Raw genomic sequence first — 19,085 nt, 5'->3', positions numbered from 1 at the left:
CTTAGCTACTCTAGCGCTACTCTAGAGAGATTTGGAACTATTATTTATAGCTGACAGCTGGACACCTTTGCAACAGTTCTGCCTATGGAGTTTCTATTCCTTGCCTCTACCTTCCATAGTCAGGTTCCAAGCAGATCTTAGTGGCCAGTACAAAGAACAACTTCACCAAGTAATTATATTTACAGTCGTGTTGAGTCGAAGTATTATATTATATTATTATTATCCTAGTGAGTATTATATTCTTTGGTCGAAGTGGCGTGGGGTGCAAACAAAGAGTAAAGTAAGTATATAGGAATAATAACATTTAGAACACACTGTTGCAAATTACGTGGATTTCGAACGTGCCTTTTCTGACGTTTGAATTTTGATAATTTTGACACTGACGTTGACGTTTTGATTGATATAACCTCATCGCATTGTATATTTCACTGTATCTATTTGTTTTATTTGCTGTATCTGACCGTTCGTAATGTTTAGTCTACATTGTTAAATAAAATAAGAGATAAGATAACGTTTAGTTCAGTACCTCGGTAACAATGTCAGCGTACGGACCAGTAAGTTTATTCCTTATTAGAATGCAAATTGTTACTTTGGAGATACCTAACTGATAAGACACAGATTTTCTCTGATAATCTAAGAACATCTCAGCTAAATGGCATATAGGTTTTGGAGCCTGCGGTTCTAATAAACTTAACGTTTTAATATAATATGTTCCAGGAGCATCCTCGTAACCTTATCCCAGAGCTGTGCAATCAGTTCTATCATTTAGGATGGGTGACGGGAACTGGCGGTGGCATCTCCATTAAAGATGGGTAAGTTAACTTATTACTAGATATGAAATTATTAAATAAGATTTTCATGTTAAAACAGTGAAATTCTTGTTTAAAGAATAATAACTACTTTAAACCAAACATTCCAAGTCCAAACAACTTAAGGCTGTTGAGAGTGGACAAGTATCAAATGAAAAGCAATTACAAATTTAACAACAGATTAAAATAGTGATTTCATTTTTATATTTAGTAGCTGTTTCCGTATATGATTATGTAGTTATAAGTGTTTTCAAATGAGTCCCCCCATTTGTCTTGATTTTGTATGATCTATGGTTCACTTTGTCTGTTGTTGGCCATTAGCCCATGAAAACCGATTGCATATAAATTAATATACATATTTAATTTAATAACATAATACTGCATAATACTTGTAAGCTCAAAGATAAAGTCTTGTCTTCATTACTTACACAGAAGTTGTTAACCTCCTAAGACCCAGCCATACAAGGAAAAACCAAACATTTGACAGGGAAATTTGAATCTACAGTCTAAGAAAAAAAGTTGATTTTGTTTTCTTTTAAAATTGAACAGAAGTAGTCCTATATATAGGACCGGTAGCCTTAAGAGGATAAGTCAAAAAGTTAAAATTATTTTCATGCCCACAATTTAACTTTATGTTTAATCGGTTTCAGGGAAAAGATCTACATAGCACCATCAGGGGTACAAAAGGAACGGATGAAGTCAGATGACCTGTTTGTGCAGACAATCAATGATGAAGATCTGGAACTCCCCCCTCCAGAGAAACAGTAAGTGAACCTATACTTACTTACTCCTCTGGCACAGCGACCCAAAGTGTGTCTTGGCCTCCAACTCGACTGCTGGCCACTGATCCCGCTTCTGTGCAGTGTCTTGCTAGAAGAAGATAGTTATGGGAGTGCAATAAAGTTCATAATACTTAAGTTTTCATATAATAAAAGTTATTGCAATAAATGCTACAGTCACCATCCAACAGATATATTGGAGCAGCCTAGGTGTTCACAAATATCTGAAGTACACACTCTTGGCCTCTCTGATATATCTGATGGCAACTGTACCATGTATATCCAATATCCAAAATAAGAGAAAACCCACAGTCAAAAACGTCTTCAACGCAATAAATGTACTCGCATACCTACACTAAAAGTAAACTTATAGCTTCTTTCAAATTAACTTCTAAACAGTATTTTTTTACAGCGTAGGCCAAATTTCACCCAGCGACGTCGGGTGAAATTTGGCCTACGACACGCATCGTGGGACAATTGTCCCTAGTCTAGCCGTGGCTTAAAAGTTATATAAAAGACATAATCTTTACAGGTTGAAGAAGAGTCAGTGCACGCCTCTATTCATGCTGGCGTATAAGGAGCGCGGCGCAGGCGCCGTCATTCACACGCACTCGCCACATGCCGTTCGCTGCACGCTACTCTATGACAAGGAGTTCACCATCACCCACCAGGAGATGATTAAGGTATGACAGTCATACAAACACAGGCACTCGTTGCACGCCGTCGCTGCACGCTGCTGTATGATAAGGAGTTCACGATCACCCACCAGGAGATGATCAGATCAGTTAATTGAATCAGTTCACATTTTACTGTGGAGAAAAAGTTATTTTTTCGTCTATGGTACTTCTCTATAATCAGCCCAACTACGATCCTAAGGCACCAAAGCTCAATAAGGCTGAATTGTTTCATCACAGAATCACATGGCCACCTTCTGTCATTCCAGAATCACATGACTACGTCGGTGACAAACAATCAATGGTAAGCAGTCTCCGTAGCCTATGTACGCCTACAACTCCAGAGGAGATACATGTGCGAAATTACTATTATAATTACAAGCCAACCATCAAAATCTCTTAAATAGTGACGGGACATACACACCTGTTGCGCTGAAAGTACGTGCCATCATTAAAACACAGTAGCATGACCTCTCGTGTACCTTATGCCAACGTAATAAGGTTAACTACCTATAACTTGTTTTTGCTAATACGTACAAACATCTCACACGATTGACTGGCCAAGAAAGTAGAAGTATGATTTATAGTCAGCATTATCTTCTGCCGTGTTTGCTGTTGTTGACTATAAACAACTACTGCGATATACATATCCGCTAATGATATACCATCGAGCGCAGTTAAGCGCATGGTTGTTTCATGCGATAAACGTAGTGTTGAACGCATGCGATCAACGGAATACGGATGTAGGAAAAATGACATTGCGCTTATTACCGCTGCGTTTACCGCGTAAAACAATGTATGTTCATTAGATTATCTGTTGTAAAATGCTTCATCCTGTCAATTCGATGAAACGAAGCACACCATTGCTGAAAGGGTCAAAAACAACTAACTACATACTTAAATTTCAAGTTTGGTATATCTGATATTTTTGCTGCAATTCAGATATGGAAACACATATTTAAGAAACAATTTCTTTATTTCAGGGAATAAAAGACTCCAAACTAGGTCGGTTTTTGCGCTACGATGAAAAGTTAATCGTCCCCATCATTGAGAACACGCCTTTCGAGCGAGACCTGGCCGGCAGTCTCGGCGAGGCTCTGAGGCAGTACCCTGGAACCAGTGCTGTGCTGGTTCGGAGACATGGAGTCTATGTGTGGGGGGATACTTGGCAGCAAGCAAAGACTATGTAAGTATCATTTCAAGGTCGATTTAGGGAGAAAATATATTTATTCAACATCACATTCTTTACACTGGATGCATTGGCATATGTCGGCGGCCGATCGTATGATCACGCAGATCGTGAAACGTGAAAATCGTTATCTCGTTCCCTGCGTTTTTTAACTTGTCCTACCTACTGTTGGTTTAATGTGACTACCGTCAAGTAGGACACGTGACACACCACCGCACGCATAGGTATATGTAGGTAGGGATATCAAGTCGTGAGGTGAGATGTCTCTTTCTTATAATTCACATATTACGAGGTTCTGAGGCAGTGCCCTAGAGCCAGTAAAAATAATAGTGTTAGTTCGGAGGTATGGAATCTATCTGTGGGGGCACGTTTGGCAAGACTGGAGTGTATATTTTAGTATCTCGTAGATTTTCTCTCACAAATTGCTCTTGCAGCATTAACGACGAACTTTACTCTCAAGGCTACCACACACAGATGCTCTTTTACTCGCTACCCAAAGTAAGCTCAATAAGGCTTGTGTTAAGGGTACTTAGACAACGATATATATAATATATAAATATTTATAAATACTTAAATACATAGAAAACACCCATGACTCAGGAACACATATCATGCTCATCACACAAATAAATGCCCTTACCAGGATTTGAACCCGGGACCATCAGCTTCGTAGGCAGGGTCACTATACCCACTAGGCCAAACCGGTCGTCAAAAAAAGGTCAAGCTTTAAAAGCCGCACGGCTTTCCGTTCTGCTACTAGTGTCATTCTTAAATACGAGTACCAGTCGAAGCACTTCAACTTAACGTAACCTCAACTATTTTTAATAAACGAAAACATAAACATAACTAAAATACAAGCCAAAGTGTAATCCGCAACAAAACGTAAACGGCGCATCCTCAAAACTTCCCCCAATTTACATCAGTGATAATCCGCCACAGGTTTCATCGAAAATGTACAAGATAAAATCCGCAACGAGCTTTGTCCAACAACCTAACACTACCTACGCCTTCACGTTCATCCCCGACGCGACACGTACCCGGTGCAAAAGATTCAAATGAATTTGCCGCATTTTCGCGCTGAACTGTTAGCAATATTTGCTGGACGAGGTATGAGCCAGAACTTCATCTAAATTAGACATTAAGGTGGTTCGACTAGGTTACCCAAAGCTTAAACCTCACTAGATGACGCCACAATTGCAAATTTTGAGTTTTAATTTTTTGTGGAGTAGTCTTGGTAATTCTATACTGTAAATTATGTTTAGCGCACTCTTTAAATAAATATTGAACTATTAAAACAAACATTGAACACTTCATTGTACAAAAACTACCCCTTAATGTCGACAGAATGTTTCTTGACTCTATTTCTAAGTATCACTCACACATTCAAACAGTCGTACTGGGATCCTTGTAGTAGACAATTTGGCACAGCGTGAGTAGGCTTCAATAGCGTTGCGGTATGTACGTGGAAATACATGCAAGAGGATGTGGGTTCGAGACTCATAATTTTTTTTTGTTATCAGTATTATCAAGTACCTATTATTAATAAATTATTTTATGAGAAATATGAGCGTTTTTCCATAAAAATATTAAAAATCTGATTCTCACACATCATGATATTTTTGGGTTCTTCCAACTCAGAATCACTAGCATAATCAATCCTCGTGCTAAAAAAACCCGAAAATTTGTATTGAAATTTTAGTTTTACGCTGAAATTTCTTTCACACTAAAATGTGACGTAATGGTATGGATATTTTAGGTTTTTTTTTTTAATGCTAGGGTGGAGAAGATTCTAAGTAGAATGAACCTAAGAAAGTCCAAATTTGTAAGTCAGATTTTCCGGTATTTTTTTCAAAAAAAAAACGCTGTTTTTTTTTAAATTAAAGCAATCCCTTACTGCCCAGCCTTTAAAAAAGTAGGTACTAATTTACAGTAGAATTAAAACATTTTTTACGATACATTTAATTAAATTACAGTGAGTTACAAAATTGCATGGCCGTCTATTTATAACCATTATAAAAAGAAATGAGATATTTACCATGTTTGTTTATATTATTGATTTCCCGATATTTTGACACAACTAGAAGTTTCACACAATGCCAAGAGATAGAAAATTATTTATTTATTTTATTTATTGTCAATTTCATTCAACGGATCACATCATATCCAATTTATGTGTTTATGTATTGTATTGTTTTCTACCTAGTTGGTTATTAAATTCTGTTACTGCAATAATCTTTATCTACATAAAATATACCAACGAAAGTTTAATAAAGTATATATTAAAATGAAGTACACAAAATCAGGAATTACATATGACAATATCATTCAAAATCGCCTCCTCTGGCTTTGACACATGCCCTCAAACGACGAGGCCAGTCATCAATAGCGGCACGCACGATTGTCATGTCTAATTCCGTCACTGTCTTAACTATGGCCCGCTTGAGGGAGTTAAGATTTGTGTGGGGTTTAGCACAGGCTTTCTCCTCAATAACCTGCTATATGGCATAATCCAGGGGGTTAAGGTCCGGGCTGGAGGACGGCCAGTCTTTGTGGGCAATAAAGTCAATTTTGTTCCTTCGAAACCAGGCTTGAGTTGTTTTCGCCTTATGTGCAGTCCTGTTCAAAGATCCATGGCTGGTTTTGAAATAGGGTGTGGCTTAAGGGCTTCACTATTGGTTCGAGAACGGTTTCCAGTTTCCGGTTTTCACACCTTTTTCACAGAAATGAATCTGTGTTAGCCCTGAGTATGACACACCCAAAATCATATTCCGCGGGTGCCCACATTTGTGCAACGCAATAGGGTTGTTTCCATCTACAAATCTTAGGGCATAATTGTATCACAATGAATTCTTTTGGATTATAAAAACATGTTAAACTACTTTTAGGGGACCTGTAATGACCATATTTTTGTAAATATTGAATTTAAAATATCTTTTGGCACACGTCACGTGACCAAACTCGAAACGTCATTGAAGATTCTGATGACGTCACAACTATCGGATTGACACTATTGACAGTTAGGCGATTAACAACAAATGACAAATATCAGTTGAAAGTTCGTATCTTCTACGTGTGTATGTAGTTATGTGTCAAACCATAAACTGTGACGTCACACAATTTTCAAAGAGCGTTTTGGGCGCGAAAGCATCTGTCAAAATATATTTTGTTAATTTAACATATTTATAGCCGTTTTTAGTATAAAAGCTGAATTTTAAGGCAACTTTTAGTTAATATAGAAAGTAATACAAGCGTTTCAAAATATTGGAATACGATTCTCTTTTAGGCCCCAATTCATTATAGATACGACGAGATAAGCTCACAAATCCACCACATTATGTCATCTTTTATTTTTTCGGTAACATTTGTTTTAACGGAAATAAAGAGGTTGCAAATCGAGTAACAGAACTTCAGAACAGATATCATTTGATATTTACCAGTCGCTTTTCGGTGAAGGAAAACATCGTGAGGAAACTGGACTAATCCCAACAAGGCTTAGTTTTACCCTCTGGGTTGGAAGGTCAGATGGCAGTGGCTTTCGTAAAAACTAGTGCCTACGCCAAATCTTGGGATTAGTTGTCAAAGCGGACCCCAGGCTCCATTGAGCCGTGGAAATATGCTGGGACAACGCTAGGAAGAAAGAAAGAAATCGAGTAACAGAACTTAGTAACCAACTAGGTATAATAGTTATGATGTAAATGTCCATATCATGTTGGAGTCATATATTAGCCAACTAATTATTCAAGATCAATACACTTAGCTCCCTTAGGTATTCACCTAAGTACAATCTCGGGCAAAATTGAGTTTTATAAAAGTGAACTAGTTTCTAGGTCATATTTTCTATGAATTGGTCATTTTGGTAGACTCCAATTACAGTTACACTTTTCCTGGTTTTTAGAATATCGATGATTTTTGTAACTTGATTTAGACGTTGCTATCATTTTCAATCCAAAAACACATAAAATCACAATTCAGAACATGCGGCAGCGTTGTTTTCTATCAAGTACCTCAAGCACCAGGGCGGCTACCGGGAAAATCGAAATTCGTCAATTTCGGGCATTTTTCTCTGTCACTCTAATTACGTCTTAGTGAGAGTAAAAGAGAAAGATCCCGGCAATTTGCGAATTTCGGTTTTCGCGGTTGGCCCCCAGGTCCTGTCAAGTTTCAGCAGTGTTGCCAGGTGAGCGGAAGAGAATTATCGTATTTGAGTGTCAATATTATTGTACCGTTGGAAAAAATATCGTACGCCAATCAAAAAGGCAGCCCCTAAAAATGTCTAGCGAAATAAGCTTAAATTTCCAATTAATAATAAAAAAAAGACAATTTTCGTCTAAATTGCGCAAAAAATCTGTTTATGTTTGTGTATTTTTGGGATAGACTCAAACGGTATACAGGAAATTGAGACATTTTAAACTTTAAACTTACACCAAGGAGCCGAACACCCAAAGATACTAATTTTAGCCTATTTCTGAGAGAAAGTGTCATATTTTGCTTCAAATTACTAGACTTTTAAGGTGGCATCATCCAAGGGCTGAAATTATAGTACTTTAGTGTACGATAATGCTCTTTGGAAAATTACGTCATACCGGGGCCCAAATTATCGTACATGTACGACAATTATCGTACGCCTGGTCACACTGAGTGTCAGTGTCGACAGAGTCTGCTAAAAACGCGTCAAACATCGCAACGTCGCGCCGATGGCCATCCGAGGCATGGAGTGGCAACGCCGCAATGTATTTGCACACGCCATTTGTCACACACACATGAGTAAAATTTATAAAAATATAACGTTGATTATTGCATGATTTCTGTATGAAACAAAGGTTTTCTATTAATTTAGCGCAAATGAATATTCGAAAGTAGATAGATGCGCAACTATTTATGTAATAATATTGTGTAATGAATTAATAAATAGCGATTGTTTTTTGTATGAAAATCGAACCACCTTAACGTAAAAATTAATTTGCAGCAGTCCGTCGCTAGTATAGACAGGAAGGCGTGGCGCGAGCTTGTGAAGGCCCTCTGCACCTCTGGGGTGCCTTGGGACAAGACCGTTGCTAAGTAGTCTTTTCCGGATTCCAGGACAGAGTGCTACGACTACTTGTTCGAGATGGCGGTGGAGATGAAGAAACTCGGCCTGGATCCTGCGTTCAACCCTGAAGCCCAGAACAAACCTGCTAACTAAAGAAACTATTGATTGGTTACTAGTATGTGCGAAATGTTCGTTGGTGAAAGAACTGTGTAACAGCATCCGGCTATAGTATTTTTCAAACAGGAAGAGTACGCTAACAGACTTCATGTATGTATGTATGTATGTCACTTTATTTCACATAAACAGGTTAACATAAAACAGACAAAAAAAATGTTATGTACAAAGGCGAACTTATCACATCATCTTCATCTTATTACAATTTTGCGAGATTTGGCGTTTTAAAGTTATAAATTGTATGGACATGACTCATCGTGTTTGAAAAATAGTGTATCATTCATATCAATCCAAAGGTCTAAAGGTCAGGTCTGACGTATGATCACCTGCGTGTATTTCTTAGTAAGATTGTGCGGGTTCACCATATCTGGATGGACCTTCTTAGCATTACATAGGTGCTGGTCACCTGTATTCCGAAAACTGTTCAAAATTAATGATTGCCTTTTTTAGGCTGGCGGCGCCACTATCATGCTCGCAAGCAATAGCGTGATACAAACAGCAAAAATATCTGATCTGCACTAGAGTCGGACCAAGATATCTCTGCATGGCATTTGCACTGACAAAGGGCTTGTGCACAAATCACGTTACTGCTTTTTTCGGCTACTTTTTTGACCCCGCCTCCCCCTTGGTGAGGTTATTGGCTACCCCCCCCCCCCCCCCCCCCCCTTCCCCACACCCTTCCTCACGTGCTTTTTATTTTATTTTTTCATTCGATCAAATTTTAAGATAAATACTATTGTATAGAGTTACTCTTGTTTATACTCGCTATTTTGAAGTGCCAAGAGAAGATTTATGTTTAACGAAACCGAGAAAAAGTATGTGGTAAATATTTTTTCTTAGTTTCGTTCACTGTAGAAAAATGCACGTGAGGTCTCCATATACAACCCCCCCCCCCCCCCCCAACGTGATCTATCGTGACACCCCCCCCCCCCCCCCATCGAATCTCGCGTGATTTGTGCACAAGCCCAAAGTGTGGATGTCATCATTAATGTATCACGAAAATTTAATTTTAAAAAATATGCCTTGTATAATTGACACTACCTCACTTTGTATTGAAATCGGCGAAAAGTCAGCTTAGATGGACTATTTAAACGCTCAAAAATATATTGATACTAATTGTACATAGCAATAGAAGAAATGTTCTATTGGCTAAGCCTTGGTCTCCGGTTAACGCCGTACGTTGTTTTCAGCCTTATTTTCTATAAAAATGTGTCTGTCATCCTTTGCACGCAAGCCATCTATTAAATGCTTTGCTGAATGCTTCAATGGCAATACTGTTCAAATGGCAATCATTTTCAAGCATCAAGACATCATTGACTGTAAAGTGCAAACTAACCAAAGTGAACCTTGTTTCAACGAAATAAGGTCTAACAATTGTCTATGAAATTTTATACAGTAGAGTTTTTTATTGACCATTGTGTTATAGTCCAAGTTTACCTACGTCATTCTTCTTTATATACTGCCAACAAGAGTGGCAACTCTTTAGGATCCATACGTGTTAAGTTAATTAGTTTTGTTTAGTCATTAGTATTACTTATAATGAATAAAGTTTATAGAGTGAGACCAAGGTAAGCCTGCAACGATTTTGATAGCACACGCAGCGCAAGTATTATTTTAAACGTCAAACTTCTACACTAGTATTATAGGGAGCGTGCATGAACTATAGGAGGCAGCACTGGAGCCGTCAGATTTTTGGCGCGAGGCGTAAATGTGATGTTTATTGTTCTGATGTAGCCTACAAGATGGCAGAACCTACTATGCACAAGAAAACACGTGACGTGTAAATGTACACGTTTATGGTTCCGATTCAGGACACAAGATGGCAGACCCTCCAACGCGCTCGGTCCCTATATGATCTGTGCTTCTACGAAATTATGACGTATAAATAACACTTGCACTGCGTGTACTTTCAAAATCGTTGCAGATTTATCTTGGCCTAACTACTCATATCGCAACACTCCACTAATAAAGTTGAAATAAATATATTTTTTGCGAAATTGCCTTTTATTTCTAAGAAATAATCGATCTCTTTGGTGTCATTAAGGTGTCAGCAAAGAGTAAAGTAAGTATATAGGTGTCAAGTATTAAAGACTGCTTATGTATTACAGTATTACCAGCATTGTAGGACCATCTTTTCTATGTATCGAAGTATCAATGGAGATTACATATCAAGCTTAGGTAGCACGAGTACATGAAATATTCGTTCCAAAGTGGGTAGAGTTGGAACGAGCTAACATTGCACCAGCTTTAGCAGCAGAATTAACTTAGGCAGATTCTACAGAGTTTATAGCAACTCTTCTAAAAGTTAATTTCGCAACGTCTGGTAAATGTGTCGCTAGCGCACAAAGATGCGAATCGCTCGCGCACTGAGTGCACGCTTGGTGCACGCTTGACGACAGCAGCTGAACAGGACAGCAGACAACGCTGTTTCGCAGGTTCGCAATAAAGTTCGGTTAAATAAAACGCTAGTTCAAAACACAGGCCGTACGTTGCGTTGCAAAAAAATGGAATTGTCAACTGTCAAATAGAATAAAAATCAGTCGTGTCTGGCCCAACTAAAAGAATAGCGCAAAATTCTAGTAGATTTTTATAAAAAGCACAATACGATGTAATTGAAATGTTCCGGTGATATCAAAGATGAAGAGGGTTAAACGGAGGCCGGGTCGCAGTCCCCCTAAGAAGTTTGAGAAATATGAGATCAATCGAAACATCAATAAGATAGCACTTCTCTCGCCCGAGGTTGAGGAGGTGTTTCCACCTCCTAAGGAAAGATGCGACGAAGATGTACGTACGTAATCGTCAGGGCCGGATTAACCATTGGACAGAGTAGGCCTAGGCCTATACATAGGTGCCCCGCGTGCTCACAATTCCCCTATTATGGTTAGAAACCTAATCCGGCCCAGCTAACAGTACTAACCGTCCACCCGTTTTATATTTTAGTACCTAACTACATGTCCCCGCTAAGTGCATCATCTCGCTTTTAGTTACAAATTTTAATCAGGGCAGCAGCTCCCTGCCAGCCAGAAGTGCCAGAACGCCGCCTGGCGATGCCCTTGTTTATGGGTGCATTAAAAGCACCTGAAACCAGATTACATCGCGGTGCCATGAGCTATACGGTTTTATGTTTGTTCTAACAAAGGTGGAAGTTGCTGCTATTGGGCGCGAAAATCCCTTTGCAAGAAGCAAATCACATCGTTGCACTTTCTACAGACCCAGCAATGAAGACTTCGGGCAGCTGACGGACATGGCTTTGCCTCCGAATGATGTGAGTCAAAAATGTAGACGTGAAGGGTTATCATCCCATAGAAAATATTAATCTCGCGCCTTTTTCTACTGACAAAGTGGTTTGAATGGATATAGTTCAATTTATTGTCATTTTGCCTAATGAACCATATAAAGAACCTTAATAAAAACAGTAATTCTCCACCTAGTTTGATAAAAAATATTTTCTAAGGCTAAGCAAGCAAGCAGTAAAGTAAAATATTTGACATGGTAGGATTGGCAGGCACTGTTGAGGCTACCCAAAGCGCGCAAATCACTTTCCCTTCTATCGGTCTTAAATGGGACAAACCATCTGCAAACATATTTTGTTTTATTTACTAGGAAAAATGTTCCTTCCCATTTCCCTATTCATATGAAAGGTAGGTAGCATTGTAGCATTACTAAATAAGACATACTATTCATCAGTATTACAAGAACCTTCTTCAAGAAATCTGCAACGAGTCCACGCCAGACACGATAAAAGCGGAGATGAAGAATGCCTGCGAAGGATCCATGGTCCAGACCTGTTCGGCATTCGTGGAGCCGGCCAGCGTTCTCAAACTAGACGAACACGTGATGGCGGACCTGGTTGGTTTAATTTTCGTCTAAAAGTAGGTACCTACTATTTGCCTCATCTGATGGTCGTAGTTGTCTACCTACGCGACAAAATGATAATGACAGTGTACCTATGTCACTTTCAATTGCACTGTTGTGTAAAACATTTTTTTTATCACGTAGACAACGTTATCCATCATACGTCTGCAGCATCTATAATGTTGAACCCTTTGTTATTAGATGGACGACGTGCAGTGGCAAACCATCGACAGCGTCAGCGACGCGGACTTGTTTCTGTCGAGAGTGCCGAGCCCAGAGCAGATCGAGGAGGTGCCGAAAGGTGTGTTTGTGTATTGAACTATTGATAGTCTAGAGACAGACCAATTACTTCGTTACTTACCAATATAAAACTTGGTGAGAGAGTTTAAATTCAACCATTAGTATCCAGTTTTGTGAATCGTGCCTTAAATCGAATAGGTAATAAGTATATAGATATTTCATTGGTCGTTATATTATCCCGCAGATCAAGTCACATACGGTTAGGTACATGATGATTATAACTATAAATTATAAAACAAAACCGCTATAGGTATTTGCGGTTTTCAGATAAAAAGCGTACCCCATCGGTTCGTAGTAATATTCGTATATCGGAAACACCTCACGTAAAACGGATCGCGGAGAAGTTCGCGAAGTTCAAAAAGAACAACGTTGAGGTCCGCAAACTTGAAGAGAGAGTGGTTTGCCTGGAGTACGATATTTTCGACTTGAACGCGGCCGACCCTGCGGTGCCGACGCAGAAAATGAGGGCATTTTTCTCCATAAAAATGAAAGATTTTGGAAGCGATAACAACAAAGGTATACCTATTTATTTATAAAGATTTGTGCAAAAAAATTGATAGGTATATTTTACGAATCTTCATCTTGGCAAATCTAAGTAAGACAAGTACTTAAATTCTGACGGTTAGTGAGTTTCAGTTTCCTAGAATCCGCAGTGTGTTCACTTTGCTCAGTTGACAATAGTGGGTAACATGACGTACATGGGCATCTTACAATTCTTACAGCCAACCTAGTGCTTTTAGCAGAAAGGGACATTTGGGGAAATGATAGGAACCAGTGAAATACATCTAACATTCTGACGAGACGAGATAACTTAGCGAACCTTACTAAATTACTGATCAGGTTTTTCCTCGAGACTTTTCTAGAATTCTGTGTTGTCTCTTGATCACTTCTGTTTGATTCCTACCGTGATTATCTTTTACAGAAAATATACCTTCGATCCCATCTGGTGTAAAACGCAACTTCAACTTAGACGACGGAGACCTTCAGAAACTGAACAAGAAAGAAATAGAAATCATAGACAATGAGATACCTGAAAACCGGTCCTTACTCGAGGACCTCAAGCGAGTGCTGAGACGGAAGCAGGCACTCGAAAACAAAAAGAGACGACCAACATTGGACCTCATGTGTTTGTACGAGATGGCTAAACGAGAGAGCCCACCTGTCAACTACGACTATTCGAACACCAATCTCTTATCGAAAGCGGAACTACAAGAAATTAAAGATTTGATTCTGAAAAAATGCGAGTCGAGTGTTTACGGGATTAATAGAAGAACGGTGAAATGTAGAGATGAAGTGAATGATGCTAAGTGTGTGCTGTCGAACAGTTTGATAAACGAGTTGATGCGGGAGGCTGAAGTTTGAAAATAAATGAAAGTTCAGTTTTACCACCTACAACTAAGGCCACAGTTAGACTACAATAGGAATTATCATATACATATATGGGATCCTATTGGAAAGCATGATATACGCGTAATTTGTTAATTTTTTTATTATTTCACCATCATAGGTTAATTGAGTAACAACAATTTTAACAAATTAGGCGTATATGATTATAAGTAAATAGGATCCCATATATATGATCATTTATATGCATTGACATATATATCTAAGAACGGGCCTTACGGGCCCTAAGACTGGTGCTAGTTCAGTGGTGTCACTCACGAATTCGAGCCAATCGTGCAGTCTAACGAAACTAGTAGCGACCAATCGCGCGCGTGGTGCGAACTCATCAACCAATCGCGTTGCGGCGTTAGACTGCACGATTGGCTCGAATTCGTGTGCGTGACACCGCTGTACTGGCCCCATTCTTATTGTCCGTAAGGCCCGTCCTTAGATATATATGTCAATATTTATATGATAGTCTAATTGCGGCCTTATACATTAATGTCTCAGTTAATTGTACCATAGACATAGACCAGGGATCGGAAACCGGTATTTTTGTATGGGAACGAAAACGGTATTTTTTCGTTCTTTGTTAATTACCTACTTCATTTCTAATTAGGCAATCTAATAATACAAAGTCGTTATCTGAAAACACAACTGAGTCCTACATTTAGAGTATAAAATAAACCGAAATATATGGTTATTTCGATGTTTTTGCAAAAAACCGGTTCCGATTCCTGCATAGACAAAGAATGGCTAAAGTAGATGACGCTCTTTGGCGTCATACCTTTGCTGTAAGTAGGTAAATAACTGGATGATTAAGTGTTAGTACTAGACAACCAAATTAGAATTACCAGTAAACGTAATATGACGCCATACAGCGCCACCTACTTCTGTAAGTAATAAAATGATTTGTCAGCAGCAGTCTACACACGTTCTTATTCTTAAGAATAAAATTGATCGATAGAGATCATTTTGACCACTTTAGCTCAATGCAACTACTGAAACTAAGATTCCATAAAAAAATATTGTTCGTTACCAATTATAACCTGTTGTACATATTTGTCAGAAGTTTAGTTACATCGTATTAATAAATTAAAAATACATAAGCTAAAAACCATTCTTGCATTTTTATTACGTTCCGTAGTCACAAATATGCCCTTAAGTCCGATTTACATATTGATTATAGCGACTCGAACTCCGATTAAACCACACGACATAACTACACCTTAAAAAATAAATATTTAAAATAACATAAAAAGCGGCCAAGTGCGAGTCGGACTCGCCCATGAAGGGTTCCGTACCATTTATGACGTATTAAAAAAAACTACTTACTAGATCTCGTTCAAACCAATTTTCGGTGGAAGTTTGCATGGCAATATATATCATACATTTTTTTTTAGATTTTTCATTCTGTTATTTTAGAAGTTACAGTGGGGGGGGGGGACACATTTTACCACTTTGGAAGTGTCTCTCGCGCAAACTATTCAGTTTAGAAAAAAATGATATTAGAATCCTCAATATCATTTTTAAAGACCTATCCATAGATACCCCACACGTATGGGTTTAATGAAAAAAGATTTTTTGAGTCTAAGTTCAGTTCTAAGTATGGGGAACCCCCAAAATTTATTGTTTTTTTTTTCTATTTTTGTGTAAAAATCTTAATGCGGTTCATAGAATACATCTACTTACCAAGTTTGAACAGTATAGCTCTTATAGTTTCGGAAAAAAGTGGCTGTGACATAATCGGACAGACAGATGGACATGACGAATCTATAAGGGTTCCGTTTTTTGCCATTTGGCTACGGAACCCTAAAAATGGGGGCATTCTTACACAGATCGATCTAGCTCCAAACGCAACACATGATTGAAACTTTTAGAACGCCATTTGACTTTGATCCTCATTCTTTCACTGATATGTGTTAAATTTTTTAAAAATCTAAAAGTGGCGCCATCTTACCGGGCATCGTGCATCGGCTAAAGGTTGTGGCCCCATTGCTCGAAACGATGCCGCCATACCTTTGGCCTTTGATTATTATTAGATGGCGACAGTTTTTGATATTTAACAAATTTAACACATATCACTGAAAGAATAAGGATCAAAGTCAAATGGCGTTCCGAAAGTCTCAATCATGTGTCGAAAGATGGCAGTAAATTTACTGTGGCTACAAAATTTTCTATAGAAATCCACTTCTATTTCAAATTCTCTTTGCCCGAACTAAGAAAAGCTTGTACTATTTATTTCCTATGATGTGCACGACTAAGCTGTCACGCAACCTAGCGTCCGCAAGTCTAGGGGAAAACGTCAATTCACTACACTACACCTTATAAAACTAAGTACTCCAAAACTAAAAACTACTGAACGGATTTTCATACGACTCATCTATCAGTAGAGTGAGTCTTGAGGTAGGTTTAGGTAAACTTGTTAAGGTTTTGTGTAAATTGGTTGAAATGTAACGATGTTGTCGGAAAAATCACAGTGGCTAGGAGCTATATTTGATAATTATTAATACTGTATGTTTTCGAGCCCGATATCGAGAAGTGTGGATGTAATTTGGCGCTTAACCTACCTCGCACCTTCATATAAAAGGTTACATGCGCCATGTGCAAGAGCTTTTGTAGGTAGGTATGTGATTATGCGCTCTTTGGTAGGTATGGAACTTATGAACCCTTTCGACCAAACTCAATTGACATCCAAAGAGAATGTAACTCCTCTTGTCTCCTTGACATGTACATTAGAGATAAACATAACCACGAAAATTTTACAAGCAAAATAGCTAAATAATATCATTGAGCGTTATTCTCGACATAGTCGTAACCAAATATGGCATGAAGTAATTTTAAAAAATCAATTCAGTAAAACAATTTCAGCAGATCTGAAGCCCCACGGTAATTCAAGCAACATTTGAATCATTGATTACTTATCCTAAACTTCTGTGCAATACCTATAAATCTTTCTAAAATATGGCCTGTATAAATAATCCAACTTGGCTTGCAAGTCCTACCTATGCTTTATAGGTGCCTACTATCTTCCTAAAAACTTGGATACCACTTCAAGATTAAAGAACAATGTGGATTTAAACGCGAATGAAACTGAACCGATAGATGAGATTAAAAAACCCTTTGCCAGCATGAAAAACAATCAAGATGAAGAATAAAAAAACCTACTTTGGCATAAGTCCTCACTTACTTAGAGATATAATTCTCATGGGTATATTTTATGCCTGCGTTCTTGAATATAAGAACGATGAACGGAGATGAGAGGATAACTGCGGGAATCAACCATTTGCATTGATTTGCTTGCCATAAGGACGAGATTTGCTTGTATCTTTATACGAATACGCGGTCACAAATGTAGATTACATTACAACCAATGCTATTGGTTTATGCGCACGTCTCCTCTCATCTCCGCCTTATGCATTCATCTGCATTTAAAAAGAGTAAATAAAGTATGGAGATCGGAGTCATTGTTTTATTTCTATATACAGAGTCAGTCCAAATAAATTGCAGGCAATTTGGAAGCGAGGCGAAGGCGCCGCTAGCGCTAGACCCGCTTCGAGTGCGTAACGATTTCGCTGCGTAGAAAGAAACTGGGATTCTTTGAAAATTTGTTGCGTTGCGCGCTCGCGGCGATACCGTTACGCGCTCGCGGCGAGATCGTTACGCGCTCAAGGCGCACCCGTACGCCCGCGGAGAACTCGCAGCGCGCTCGCCTCGCTTTCAACTCAACGTCTCGAGGCAACGTGACCTCTTACTAACCAGCTAATTGTTTTAAAATTTAACTACTTACGTGTTTTTACTAACAACCTAGCACATACTAACCCTGTATGATACTCTAGGGTAATCAGTAAATTCCGGCAATATTCGGAGCTCTCGGCTTCAGGCTTCATCGTGTGCTGTCGGCGGATTTTTCCTCTTCGATCCCTATCAATTGGCGATAGGTATTCATAATTTTTTACGAACATGACTGTAACCCGACTGCATCCCAGCTGTAACTTAGAGCTGGACGCCATCGTGCATTGTGAACTAAGGCAGTGTTAAAGGCAGCCGTCTGGCCGTCGGTGATAAAGCTACTAAAATCTACTGTTTCCCCTCGCGAAAGAAATGACCTTTTACATGTGATCTCGTATGAATAAATCACTAAAGCGCTTCACACATTTTACTTAATGCAGAATCCTAAATCGTAAAGATACAGCCGCATTTAGTAAAAGTATGCATAGGCACTAGGTAATTAGGCACAATTTTTAGGATGCCTATTAGGACGACTAAAGTAAGGTATGTGAAGCATTTAACTGTTAACACTGACGATAAGTACATTTCCTAAAACACTTGACCGGGAGGAAAGGGATTGTTGTCCAACTACAGTGTAAACTCCTATATACTTATACAGTTATACTATATAATATACCCACACTGAAGGGACCGGACAATTTTATGACCCTTATAGAGTTTTCGTTACCTATATCCTATATAGAAATAAATTAATATTAAAGTAAACCAACTATTTATCTACAACAAATATTGACGTTATAGGGACGATAACGTATGCATCGTTATATCGAGTGACATTATATCTTTACCTTTGAACGTCACGCCTATCGTGTGCGGCGCGCCATCGTTCACTTTGTCGAAATGCACGTAGGAGTACTTAACTTTGCAACAAATCGCATATGATTTGTGATTGACTGTAGCAGTGGATTGATGGATAGAATTCTTTAAATATTAATTGGCAATGTATCGAAAAACGCATTTGTTGCAAGGTCTGACATGTGCCGCTGTGGCAGTAGAGCCTATCGAATTTGATTTTCATACAATTTTAATACCTATTTGGCAACAACGCCAAAAACATACCTACAGCCATACGTGATATGTACATACCAATGAAAAATAAAG

General features: G+C 38.5%; 2 protein-coding genes across 2 annotated transcripts; both read left to right on the top strand.

Moving 5' to 3' along the window:
* Positions 1–399: 399 nt before the first annotated feature.
* On the top strand, positions 400–10,651 carry LOC133533640 (probable methylthioribulose-1-phosphate dehydratase). The gene is made up of 6 exons (XM_061872669.1): positions 400–554; positions 718–812; positions 1,460–1,573; positions 2,121–2,271; positions 3,246–3,448; positions 8,531–10,651. The coding sequence occupies exons 1-6, from the start codon at positions 537–539 to the stop codon at positions 8,631–8,633; spliced, it is 684 nt and encodes a 227-aa protein (XP_061728653.1). The 5' UTR covers positions 400–536; the 3' UTR covers positions 8,634–10,651.
* Positions 10,652–10,913: 262 nt separating this feature from the next.
* On the top strand, positions 10,914–15,312 carry LOC133533649 (uncharacterized). The gene is made up of 6 exons (XM_061872678.1): positions 10,914–11,438; positions 11,794–11,919; positions 12,342–12,503; positions 12,711–12,810; positions 13,077–13,325; positions 13,732–15,312. Exons 1-6 carry the CDS (start codon positions 11,292–11,294, stop codon positions 14,169–14,171), a joined length of 1,224 nt encoding a protein of 407 aa, XP_061728662.1. The 5' UTR covers positions 10,914–11,291; the 3' UTR covers positions 14,172–15,312.
* Positions 15,313–19,085: the final 3,773 nt, after the last annotated feature.

Source organism: Cydia pomonella, unplaced genomic scaffold, assembly GCF_033807575.1.
Source record: "Cydia pomonella isolate Wapato2018A unplaced genomic scaffold, ilCydPomo1 PGA_scaffold_188, whole genome shotgun sequence".
In the NCBI taxonomy this organism is placed as follows: Eukaryota; Metazoa; Arthropoda; class Insecta; order Lepidoptera; family Tortricidae; genus Cydia; species Cydia pomonella.
The sequence above is the reverse complement of the archived record's forward strand: the minus strand, read 5'-3'. Positions and strand labels throughout refer to the sequence as shown.

What these genes read in the sequence shown, in the direction of transcription:
- LOC133533649 (XM_061872678.1), top strand. Translation starts at nt 11,292, where the DNA reads ATGAAGAGGGTTAAACGGAGGCCGGGTCGCAGTCCCCCTAAGAAGTTT. An exon ending in AACACGTGATGGCGGACCTG is followed by an intron (nt 12,504 to 12,710) that starts GTTGGTTTAATT and finishes CTTTGTTATTAG; the next exon opens with ATGGACGACGTGCAGTGGCA. An exon ending in GATCGAGGAGGTGCCGAAAG is followed by an intron (nt 12,811 to 13,076) that starts GTGTGTTTGTGT and finishes TGCGGTTTTCAG; the next exon opens with ATAAAAAGCGTACCCCATCG.
- LOC133533640 (XM_061872669.1), top strand. An exon ending in GGCATCTCCATTAAAGATGG is followed by an intron (nt 813 to 1,459) that starts GTAAGTTAACTT and finishes AATCGGTTTCAG; the next exon opens with GGAAAAGATCTACATAGCAC. An exon ending in TGGCAGCAAGCAAAGACTAT is followed by an intron (nt 3,449 to 8,530) that starts GTAAGTATCATT and finishes TCCGGATTCCAG; the next exon opens with GACAGAGTGCTACGACTACT.